The sequence below is a fragment of the Anguilla anguilla genome, chromosome 2 (genome assembly GCF_013347855.1).
Source record: "Anguilla anguilla isolate fAngAng1 chromosome 2, fAngAng1.pri, whole genome shotgun sequence".
Taxonomy (NCBI): domain Eukaryota; kingdom Metazoa; phylum Chordata; class Actinopteri; order Anguilliformes; family Anguillidae; genus Anguilla; species Anguilla anguilla.
Window position 1 is genome coordinate 23,311,712 of NC_049202.1, and position 12,943 is coordinate 23,324,654.

Here is a 12,943-nt window from a genome sequence, read left to right on the forward strand (position 1 = left end):
CCCTATTTAACTCATGGCTACGGGACGCATTTTCATCCGTATCTTTGTGAACGATTCCGTTTGTAGTAGCTAACCGCTGTTTTGAATACAATTCAATACTTAGCTAGCTAGCTAGCTAGCCGGCATAACAAGCATGCCCTGAGACCATTCTGACCTAAAACCCAGAATTTAAATATTGGCTAGGTGACAAGTGACGGCGAACCTATCATAAAGCTAACTGGCATTCAAACCCGGTTTCAGAGTGTCTTGGAAAAATGCAATGTCTACACTGCGAGACCGCAACCTTTTAAAACGCAAGACAGTTATGAGTTATGGTTTCATGTACTTTTCTTAAATAATGTAATGACAAAAATGACCAAAATTGGTGCTAATTATTGTATGGTATGAAACAAGAAGGAACTTTTTTTCTTGATAGAATCGTTGGTTTCATAGAATTCGACCAGAGGTTTTTGCTTAACAACGGTACAAATAGAAACCACAATTTTGCTTGACAACAGTAAAATAATGTGCCCAAACGGCCACGGAAGAATATTTCACTTTCAGGTGATTAAGTCGATAAAAATCAATAAATATTAAAGTAACCATATATAGTCATTGTTGGTAACCCGTTGTGTAAGTGGAATAAACCTCTCCAGGCTGTCCTTAGCTTTGCCTCGGCCGGATCACCACCCCCGTCGTACATTAGGCTATTTTCCAATAACGGGACAGCCCGTCGTGGTTTATTCCTTACTTATTCATTTATTCGTTCGTTTTTAAATACATAGGCTTACAGTCTCTTAAAGGACATAGCCCACTAAATTTAGCACCCTAGTTCTTGCTGGTAATGATATAGGCTAGTCTTTTATTGTTGACAGGTGATTCTGAACGTATCCAAAGGCTTTTGCAATGGAAAGTAGCATATGTCTGTTCCAAGCCCCTCCTTTACTTTTTGACATTTTCTTGTCCATGGCTTTAGTTGGCCATCTCACTGCTGCGCGCTACTTTTGCATTAGTCTAGAATGTTAACGCACATTGACTAACTTGGTTGTGATCGGTCAGTGAGCCCAGTCCCGGAACACACACGCAGCACGCTCTCATGCGCACCCCGAATGACAGGCACACTGGGAGAGGGCCGGTAAAGAGACAGACAGGGCAGGTAAAAACTTTATGGATTTTTTTTGACGGTCCACCGGCCCACCGGGATTTCTCCCGGTATGCCCGATGGCCAGTACACCACTGCCCTTGAGCAGAATTTGATTTGGGGGCTCCCCACCGCCTCTGCGCCGCCAGTACTATTGACTATTGTCAATGCTTGATCATTCGCACACCTACTGTAAATCTCACACACCCGTTATCAATTTTATTAGTTGTAGCTGTGTTGCTTATGTCATACATATAGTATGAGTTGATGGATTGGATGGTTGATGGAATAGAATGAGTTTATTTTACCAACATAAATTGTTATACTCAGCAGCAAGCAATTTGCAAGCAATTTGTACACATAAAACAACAACTCTTAATCTATAACTAGCTAATTAAGGCATAATGATATTGGAATATAAAAGCAAAGACCCCAAAATGGTAATGTAAATAATGTTAGGCTGTTCAGTAACAAGTTTATAGAATAGAAGCTTATTTTCATTACAGAAATACATACGCAGCAACAAGTTATTATTACACAGAAGAAAAAACCTTTAATCTATAACTAGCTAATTAAGCCAGATTGATAGTGGAATATTTTACCAAAAATCACAAAATGCTAGTGTTAAATAATGTTATGCTGTTATCAGCATCAAGCTCAGTATACAAACACGAAAACGTTAGCTTGCTTTTATTTCAAACCAACTATGAATAGCTAGCTGTCTACCAGTTAAAATCGAAATTTCTCTAGAGTTTTAATCTAACACATTAGCTAGATTTCCCCCGTCAAAATCGAAATTTCTCTAGCTAGCTAGTTAGCTAGCTTCCTATTATACATAGAACTAGGTGGATTAAGATCAAGGCTATTTAGGGATGTTTAATCAAACGTTTACTTTCCTAAGACAAGACAAGATATGCTACATAGGCTATGTTGTGTTATATCCTGAGATGCAGGGTTCTTTTAAATCAATACCGATTAACTTTTTAAAGCAACTCACTTTATTTTCTCTTCTCCGTGCACACATAAATCTCTTTCTCTTTTGGCTGCCTCATTAAGATTGAACTCGCCCTGACCATAGCGGCAGACTACCCTTTACATTTTAACCAATAAAGAGAGAGCGACCAACCAGACGGCCCCCTTAAACTCATTATGACCCCATACTTCAATTTGTTTTTAAACACAAATACACCACATGTTGTTAACTAACTAGCTAGCTAACGTTAGCTTCTGTTTTTTTCTTCTTTCTTTTCTCTGGTCCAGAAGGATAGCCTGTTCTTTTTTGCGACATTACTTTTTTGCTGCTTTTTCCATCGACGCAGAGGAGAGGACTGTAACCATCGACATATATACGTGTCTATGACTGTAACCATATGACGGTAACCTAATGTTAGTCTAACTGAGTGTGCTTGCATCAAAATGCAGTTAACGTCTTTTACAGTGCGCATGAAGCTCTGACAGAGGCAACAGGAATTGATTGAACCAGTAGTATTAGCTAGCCAGCCCGTTAATATAATATTGCGTTTTTGTATGATTACCATTGACATAATATAATATATCGGAAAAAAAAACCTTTCAAGGGCTCTTGGGGGCCCTCTGGCTTAGTTTGCTTATGCGTCGGGGTATGGGGCATGCCCCGCTAAGGCGTAACTTGGCTGGTTGGCAAAACTGCCATCCTAATCCTCATTTGAACGGTCTTTCTGCTCCACTCTTGTGAGTTTAACTATATTCTGCGGAGTTCTACACTCCCGAATTGGCAGTGGGGTTTGTGCATGGTTGCGGTTGCAGACATTTTGCCAGCCCGTTGACGCAACTAAATATTTTCAGTGTTGCAATTAATGTCATAAGGTTATAATTGGGCCTATTTTGAAACATGCCTTTTCTAGTTTAACTCCTCTCTAGTTTAACTCTAGTTTAAGCTCTGAAAAAATGGCGTTTCCTCTTCCAGTCCCCGTTGCACGAGCACAGTCAACATTTGTGAAATAATGGACGCTTGACTCTACACCATCTGAAACAATTAATGTGTAAAATGGTAAATGGACTGCATTTAGCCTATATAGCGCTTTTATCCAAAGCGCTTTACAATTGATGTCTCTCATTCACCCATTCACACACACTCACACACCAATGGTGAAAGGCTGCCATGCAAGGTACCAATCAACTCATTGGGAGCAATTAGGGGTTAGGTATCTTGCTCAGGGACACTTTGACACACCCAGGGCGGGGGATCAACCCGGCAGCCCTCCGACTGCCAGTCAGCCGCTCTTACCTCCTGAGCTATGTCACCCCTAGGTTAGTTTTATTTGGGAAGTTTTGGTTTGTTTGGTCAATTATTCCACTACAAAATTATTCCCGTACAAAACCATGATCACTGTTGCTGTCTCAATGCTCAAAAACTGATTTCAAATGTGATCCTTTTTGAAGAACTAGCCAAATTATGTGTAGCCTAAATATGTACCTTTGTTCACGTGTGTCAATATGGAATGAAACAAGTTTAAAATATTTTAAATACGCACTTCATTACTTCCATTTGAGTTTTTGGATGGATAACTGCCCCTGATCTGACCACAGTTAGCGCTGCAATCATACTCAGACCAGGGCTATTGTTAACCCCAGGGTGGGTCAAGAAAAATGTAGCTGAAGCGTTTTGTGTCTTACATTTGACCTGCAAATGTTTACATAACTGTGAAGTATATTCTTTTTCAACTATAAAATTTATTGTTATAGTATTTGAATTGAATATTGCTGTAGTTAGACTATAAAGGGCTGGTCTGAAACTGGTTGAAAGGAACATCTTGTGTGCCTACAGTTTGTCATTTTTTGTTTATTGAATTACACTGATCTGCAATAGCAATTAAAGTCTAATAAATCTGTCTTTCAGCTAGCTTTTGTCTAATGCATTCTCATTGGTACTGATAGGAATTTGCCTGTCAGGCTCATAGGAGCAACCTATTCACATTGTTGGTGTGTTTTATAAGGTTATATAGACTATATATAGACAGTATCCACTGACTAGTTTATCAGGTTCAGGTGTTAAAGGCAATTATGGGGAATGGAGTGGATGGGAGCTGTTATGTCATGGTTCAATCAAAGTTTTGCTTTTGAGGATTCTGTTAATTTTTATTTAAATAGTTTGAATTAAATATAAATTATTTATTCATATTTAAAAAACTTTCTCCTGGGAAACCTAATTGTAGGCTACTTACAGGGGTTAAGCTGGGGGTGGACCAAGCGGCCAAAACCAGACTTCCTGGTTTTGTTGTTCCTGGTTGCTCACTAGCCCCACTACGGTTGGCTCCAGTATAGGTGTTTTCATATCCGGTTTCCATGTAAGTCTATGGTACAGATGCGGTCAAAATACAAAGTCAACAATTTTTTCTCATGACAACAAATAGTCACAATATGTGTATTTTATTCGTCTTATGACTGTCCATAGGTCGATTCCATGATTTATTGTGTCATTTAGGCACTGTTATAATATTTGTTGTGGACCAATGAGGTACAGTTTGCGTCACTTCCTGATTACTACGGAGGACTAAGCTACAGTAAGGGCTACAGTCTATGGTCACTGGGGTGGGAGGTGGCGCCTCTTGGCCTTGACATTGCGGCTCCGACCACGGTCCACCTGTGCGAAGTCAGAAAATGCAGGCATCTCATTTCGTTGTGATTTCATTATGGCGCGTGCTATTTACAGCTGCACTAGACAACCATAAAATAATTCTCCTCTTAGGTTTTTCGGTAGCCGAGTCATTTTTACTATTTCCTTTAGCCTACTTAACCAAATAATTAGTTGGCAGAAAGCGTAATCAGCTTGCTATATTTGGTAGTCCAGTAGCCTATGCTAAAACAGTTCGCAACTTCGGCTACCAAGCCATTTGACTAGCTAGCTAACCCTAAGCTGCAAATATTCAATCTGTCAAACGTGTTTGACGGCTTGTCAATCGTGTACATTCCGTAAATGTCTACCTGGGCAATGCTTCACGCATGTGACAAAGCTACTATAATCCCTATAATTTTGGGATAAACACTGCAAAATTTTGTTTCACGAAGCGAATTAAGAGTCTTAAGGTTTAAAGTGCGTTGTCATATTTACACGCCTGCAGATCAGTTATTAAAATACTTGGTAGATTTGTTAATCACCGCTGACAGTGTTAATTTTTATTTGGTAGAAAGTGACTTGCGAACGATGGGTCAGCTAGCGTCACCCAGCAAGTGAACACCACAACGGCGATGGAGTAGCTAGTAGCAGTCACTGGCTCATTAACTGACTGTGGCGAAAACCTACGACGATAACTTGCTCGGTTAACAGCAGGTCTACCAGACAGTTATACGAAAATTAGCCTAGTCAAATCGCCAGTAGCCGACACATCTCTGATTGACTGACCATCAGTTTAGTCGATGTTCTTCCCCTGGTTCATATTGCTAATGCGTGAGCTAACGCGGCTATTATTAACGGCAACTTTGATTGCTTGAGCAAAATCAGCAGGTTGCTGGTCAGCAGCTAAGCTAGGATTGAATATTTCCCACATAGCCTATAACGTTTTATTCAGCGGCGACTGGTGAGCTGAAAATCGGTGGGGCGCAAAACTTTCCTTTATACTAATCATTGATCTCAACCTGTTTCCATGAGTAATTATCCTTTATAATCAAGCGTGCCAACAATCGGATTAATCAAATGGTAAGTATCGTAACATACAGCGTCTTCATACCGTGTTAGAGGGATTAAATCATAAATTCAATTTATCCGTTAAAAATGCGTTTTAATCACCAAGTAGTCTACACTTAACAAGCAAGATACACCAGTCTGTTATATACTGTTAGATTTCAGAATAACCCAGCAAAAACAAAACCTGCAGTTCAATTTTGTTTACAATCTGCGCATTGCAGATATTTTCCATGAATACGAGTGCGGAGAAAGAAGTGCATGGTATCCGCAAACAATGTTGATTAAAATGTGCACAATTTCGTACTGAGAATGAAAATACATGTAGGCTATAAGGCCCAGGCTACTCGCTAAACTGTCTATTTGGGGAGAGCTGGCTATATATGATAGTATTGAGTAGCCTATTTTGTGGATTAATTGCATTGGTACTCAGTGAAAATTGACGGAAGATTCCGCCACTGCTTAGTGATTAAAACTGATTTTTCTAAACTGAATTTATCATTTAATCTCCCTAACACAATGCGAAGAAGCTGTGTCCCTTTCCAATTGATTAGTCAGATGTTTGCATGCTTGTTAATCACTAAAAATTAATTAAAACAGTTTGAGATCAATGATTAGTTTAAAGGAAAGTTTTGCGCCTCACCAGTTTAAGAAAGATGGATAAAGGAGGAAGAAAGTGAGGACAAGAGGAGGATGACCGATTATTTTTGTGGGTAAAAAAAATTCTCAGCATGAATGACACTCAATAAACCTGAAATATATTATGTAAAAGCTTGCATCAATAGTATACATTCTTTTTAAAACATTGTTTTCCTTAATTACAATTATGTGCACAACTATTTTGAGCTGAGACATTCATTGGTTTGTACCTTTTTTCACCCACCTCCCACCGGATCTCAGGGTCCACCCACCTCCCAAATCCCAATTTAACCTCTGGCTACTTGTAAGCATGCGGATGGGTCTTGCTGGGGGAAGCCCACCTAAGGGTACCGTAGCCTGTGGTACAGGGCAGTAAACTGAAAAACTGTCCTGCACACTGTCCCCAAAATAAATTACTCCAGCTGCTTTTTCTGCTTTGGCAAAACAATGCAATATGCTCATTATTCCATAAATATTTGATCATTTAAAAAATAATTTTGCTAACTATGCGCTTGTTGGCTGACCGTACTCTGCTCTGTGTGTTTTACAGGGTAACTGAGCCGTCAGGCTTTCTGACGGACGGACCAATCAACTACAAATACAAGACCAAATGCACCTGGCTCATTGAAGGATAGTGAGTACAAGCTAGTCAGATGTGTATACACTTCCTGGGCTGATCACAAATATGTACCTGTTCACCACCTCAGCCAGACAGATATGGACGTACCCTTGCACTCACTGCAACAGACAACCAAATTTGTGATTGTCCATAACCTCAGCCTATCACAGATTAGAGCCCACCCACCCAATGTCTCATCCAATGGCAGATTTGTACAAGCCCACTTATCCACTATTTAAGGCAATAGCATATATGAACCTGCCTCTGTCTACATGTAGTATTCCCTCCAGTCAATCACAGGCACCCCTTTGCCTATTCTGGCCTTTTACTCACATCACCCCTCCCTGTCTTTTCAGCCCAAATGCGGTTCTGAGGTTACGGTTCAACCATTTTGCTACAGAGTGCAGCTGGGACCACATGTACGTGTACGATGGAGACTCCATATACGCCCCTCTCATCGCTGTTTTCAGGTGAGTGCAGTATATCTCCGTATCCATCTCTTGCTGAAAATGTAACTGCTTTTTAAAAAAAATGTATTAAGATGAGTAAGCAGACTGTGTCACAAATGGAGCTTGGATTACTGTGTAGAAAATGTCATGGTGGGGATTCAAACCCCTGGCCACATAGGGGGATTCGTATAGGGGTTGACAGCCCAGCGGTCTGGAGTCCACAGCCCCTTTGCACTGTCGTACAGCCTTGCCCCCAGGAGGCCTGTAGGTGTGTGAGTGGACAGGTGCTCAACTGACAGCCTCATTACAGCCAGGTTACCTGCAGAGACTGGTATCATTGGTAGTCCTGCAGAGACTGTTATCATTGGTAGGGTTATTACAGTCCTGGTAAAAAATAGGAATAGGGCCCACGTAGAATGCCCCTCGTAGAATGAGCCCTCAGGCCTGCCCTGCAAAGGAAACGTCATCTCTAAGCAGCGGCTGTCTCACTGGCTTGTGGAAGCTATTGCTATGGCATATGACTCAAAGGGGATAACACCCTCCTTGGGCCTGAGGGCTCATTCTACGAGGGGCATGGCTGCATTGTGGGCCCTATTCCGTGGGGTCTCCTTGCAGGAGATTTGTTCAGCTGCAGGCTGGGCTTCTCGACATACCTTTGCTAGGTTCTACCGCCTGAACGTCACCAGGACTCCGGTAGCCCACGCAGTTCTCTTTGTGAAGCTCACGCATCTGCCCTCACCTGCTTTGTGTTTAGTACTTCCTTACATGGGATGTGCCAGACACGCCCTCCCCTCAATGGGAGAGGCTGCCCTTGCTGGCCTGACAGTTTCTCAGCTGTGAGCGTAGGGCAATCTGGGAGTTGTCCATATCTCCCCATAGGTGGATCTCAGAACGAGATGATGAAAGAGAACCTTATGTTACTAATGCAACCCCAGTTCTCTGAAACATCGTGTGGAGAGATCCACCAAGACTGCCCTGCTTGCCGCGCACGAGAAGTGAATATGTTCACTGATGAGTAGTAGCGCTGCAGTGTCCTATATGCTCTTACAGGAAGGCGGTGCCTCCTGTAGCATTGGACGCGCTACTGTCTGTCAGAGCCAGACTTGGTGCATGGGATGCTTCTGAGGAGTCATGACCGGATGTCATTCCCCATAGGTGGATCTCTCCACTCGATGTTTCAGAGAACCGGGGTTACGTTAGTAACCTAAAGGTTCCTTCTGTTTCGCAAATGAATAATTAGAGGCGTAAATCAGATTCAGAAATTGATGAAGAGTGTTACGTTAGGCCATCTATCAGTCATGATCATTACGTAGGCTTAAGATCATGTCTGCAGTGTGGTATAAAGCATTTTAGTTTTACAAATGGGTGTTTTTTATTTTTATTTTTTAATTACGGTGAAAAGGAGACGTGTCTTTTTGATTCCTAGTTCCCAACCTGCTGCCAGTGTGAGATGATGCATACCTCTAAGAAAGTCAAACCGATTTTTCAGAAAACAGAGTCTGACAATTTATTTTTAATCCATAATAGCATAAATGCTACAGTATAATCAAATAATAATATATAAATTGCTGACTTTCCAGAACATAAGAAAATAGTTGTTTCCTTTAATACATGTTAAAAAATTAGCTGCTTCCCTCGGCAGGTGATAACTATCATTGGGGAGAAAGGATCTGTGTAGTTTTTGGCCAATCCTGTTCTGTTTCAGGAACATAAATTAAAAAGCAATAAATTAATGGGTGTTCGATATTCATTTTAAAAAACGAGAATCCATTGGTCATTCGTATTGCTGACTGATATTAAACATACAATTACATAAACTGAACTAGCTCTCGATTTTAAAGTTTATGGTATTATGTTTGGTTTTTATTATAACAAAAAGGCTAGATTTTTTAATAATTGCTCAATTGACTTTGGTTCGTATTAAATCGTATTAAAGAAAACAGCTGTTATTTTCTGATAAGTTAGGTAGTGTCAGGGTGCGTGGGGGGTTTGGACCCAAACGCAGAGGGGGACAAACTCAAAACTCCAAAAGATAAGAACAAAAGACTTTACTTAAGGAAAAGGTAACAAAGGGAACAAACGGCCTCGCAGGCAGCTCTCAACAAACGAAGGAAAACTTCAAAACACAGGAACAAAGAAAATCCAGAAAATCCAAAACCACAAGGAAACCAGAACATGGGCAGGAACACATGGAGCAGGTACATGAGAAGAGGCTTACGCACAAACACAACCAGACATAACCAAGGATCCAGCACCTGAGTCAAGGAAGAGGGAAACTTAAATAGAACAGACACTGACGAGACACAGGAGGGCACCATGAACAATCAGGCCACAGAGAGGGCAGGGAAAACGAGACAACCAAGAACCAATAATAGGACAATTGAAAACAATCATACAATTACACAGGGGGAACAGGACACAAAACAGAAGTGCCGCCATCTGGCGGCCCAACAGGGAAAACACAGACAGGAACACAGAACCATGGCAGGTAGCCTATTTATATGTTGCTATTTGAGTAACATTTATGAAATTGTGAAAAATAAACTGTTTGTTTGCTGAAAAATCACCAAAACCGGCGATTGACATCCCTGTTAGGGTCTTACGAATTTTATGTTGCAAACTGTTGTAATAATTTCTTTTTTTAAAAGAGAGTTACCAGATCCATACAAATATTTGAATGGCTTCTATGCTGATACCAACCCAATATCAGCTGGTATTAGGGCTTTATTTTTTAATGTTAATCTTAAAATCACAGAGCTAAACTCATTTTAAGATTGCGAATCACCCCGAAATGCAATGCGGCATGACGTCAAGTACAATGAGGAATGTGGCCATGTAGAATAGTAGAAGCCGTCCTTATGAGGAAATATTACACTCTGCTGCCCTCTACTGTCAGAACCCCACATCCATTTCCTTCTGGCCGGCATAACTGCCGCGGCGCCGGCAAACATGTCATCTGAAATCAGTGACCACTGTACCTGCAGAGACTGCTATCATTGGTAGAGTTTACTGCAGAGACTGGTGTCATTGGTAGATTTACCTGCAGAGACTGGTATCATTGGTAGGGTTACCTGCAGAGACTGATATCATTGGTAGATTTACCTGTAGAGACTGGTATCATTGGTAGAGTTACCTGCAGAGACTGGTATCATTGGTAGGGTTACCTGCAGAGACCGGTATCATTGGTAGAGTTACCTGCAGAGACTGATATCATTGGTAGAGTTACCTGCAGAGACTGATATCATTGGTAGGGTTACCTGCAGAGACTGGTATCATTGGTAGTCAAGTGCAGAGACCGGTGTCATTGGTAGAGTTACCTGCAGAGACTGGTATCATTGGTAGGGTTACCTGCAGAGACTGGTATCATTGGTAGTCAAGTGCAGAGACCGGTGTCATTGTTAGAGTTACCTGCAGAGACTGGTATCATTGGTAGGGTTACCTGCAGAGACTGGTATCATTGGTAGAGTTTCCTGCAGAGACTGGTATCATTGGTAGAGTTACCTGCAGAGGCAGGTTTCAGTGGGCTCTCAGCATGAAGGAGGCAAAGGTTAACAATGTTTTTCATTTCTCTTGTATCCTCATTAACAGAATCAGTGAGTTGAAAAATATTCAAACTTTTAAGGATCAGAAAATTCTGCAACAAGTCTGGTTTAAGGATGTAAAATTGTGTGACTGCTTTAATTTAATTCATTGAGATTTGGGAAATCCTACTTTTGCTAATTCTCAGTAATGAACATTGTGACCTTTCCATTTAATATGTGCTTTCATCAGTATGTGAGGATAATTCGGCCCAGTCTGTCTTGGGAATAAAAATGGCCCCCAGTGTTTCTCAAGTGCCCAGAACAGTCGAATCAAGAACTGTAGTGACGCAGATCATGTTCTGGAGTAGCAGGCCTGGTTCTCTGTGCTGTTGTAGCTGGCCTGGTGCTCTGTGCTGCTGTAGCAGGCCTGGTGCTCTGTGCTCATTTAGCAGGCCTGGTTCTCTGTGCTGCTGTAGCAGGCCTGGTGCTCTGTGCTGCTGTTGCAGGCCTGGTGCTCTGTGCTTCTGTAGCAGGCCTGGTTCTCTGTGCTCGTTTAGCAGGCTGCTCGTTTAGCTGGCCTGGTTCTCTGTGCTGCTGTAGGAGGTCTGGTCCTCTGTGCTGCTGTAGCAGCCCTGGTTCCCTGTGGCTCTGTAGCAGGCCTGGTTCTCTGTGCTCATTTAGCAGGCCTGGTTCTCTGTGCTTGTTTAGCTGGCCTGGTGCTCTGTGCTGCTGTAGCAGGCCTGGTTCTCTGTGCTGCTGTAGCTGGCCTGGTGCTCTGTGCTGCTGTAGCAGGCCTGGTGCTCTGTGCTGCTGTTGCAGGCCTGGTGCTCTGTGCTTCTGTAGCAGGCCTGGTTCTCTGTGCTCGTTTAGCAGGCTGCTCGTTTAGCTGGCCTGGTTCTCTGTGCTGCTGTAGGAGGTCAGGTCCTCTGTGCTGCTGTAGCAGGCCTGGTTCTCTGTGCTCATTTAGCAGGCCTGGTTCTCTGTGCTTGTTTAGCTGGCCTGGTGCTCTGTGCTGCTGTAGCAGGCCTGGTTCTCTGTGCTGCTGTAGCTGGCCTGGTGCTCTGTGTTGCAGTAGCAGGCCTGGTTCTCTGTGATGCTGTAGCAGGCCTGGTGCTCTGTGCTGGTGTAGCAGGCCTGGTTCTCTGTGCCTGTTTAGCTAGCGTGGTGCTCTGTGCTGCTGTAGCAGTCCTGGTGCTCTGTGTTAGTGTAGCAGGCCTGGTGCACTGTGCTGGAGTAGCAGCGCTAGTTCCCTGTGCTCCTGTAGCAGGCCTGGTGCTTTGTGTCGGAGTAGCAGGTCTGGTGCTCTGTGCTGCTGTAACAGTCTTGGTTCTCTGTACTGGAGTAGCTGGCTGCTTGCATAAAACTACTGAGGCTAAGGTTGCCCTTAAAGTTTTCTGTAAGGAACCCCTTATAAAAAATGGCTTGAAACTTAAGTGTTTCCATAATATGTAGTAGGATAACCCTTAGTGTTCGTGGACATGTTCGCCGGTGGTTCTCAATCCTGAAGTTCTTTCTTCTTACTGAGTATACTGCCAGCTTTAGACCTACGTTTTTCCCTTGCGTCCTTAAGAAATCGTTAAGATTCCCTATGTGTAGCCAAAGTTCAATGTACTCGTGTCAGCCAAATCTTATGTAACATTTTGATATATTTTCCTCCCCCTGGGACAAGTTATTCGCAAACATGGCATTAATTTACACTGCTATGCAGATGACACCCAGTTGTATCTATCAGTTAAACCTGATGCAGTTGTCCAGCTGTCAAAGATCAAAGCCTGTCTTATAGACATAAAGGAATGGATGACCCAAAACTTTCTCTTGCTAAACTCCGATAAGACCAAGATAGTGGTAGTGGGGCCCAAGTCCCTGAGATGCAAACTATCTGACTATATGCTTAACATTGATGGAATCTCCATTACTTCAAGTGCTGTAATCAAA

At 42.4% G+C, this 12,943-nt stretch overlaps 1 protein-coding gene across 3 annotated transcripts in view; it reads left to right on the forward strand.

Annotated features, from left to right (window-relative positions):
• Positions 1-12,943, forward strand: part of atrnl1b (attractin-like 1b) — a 252,548-nt gene that overhangs the window by 57,346 nt on the left and 182,259 nt on the right. For all 3 annotated transcript variants that reach the window (XM_035404118.1, XM_035404116.1, XM_035404117.1), the window contains exons 2-3: positions 6,970-7,053; positions 7,395-7,508. In XM_035404118.1, the coding sequence (XP_035260009.1) occupies positions 6,970-7,053; positions 7,395-7,508 (198 nt within the window). The remainder of the gene's footprint in view (positions 1-6,969; positions 7,054-7,394; positions 7,509-12,943) is intronic.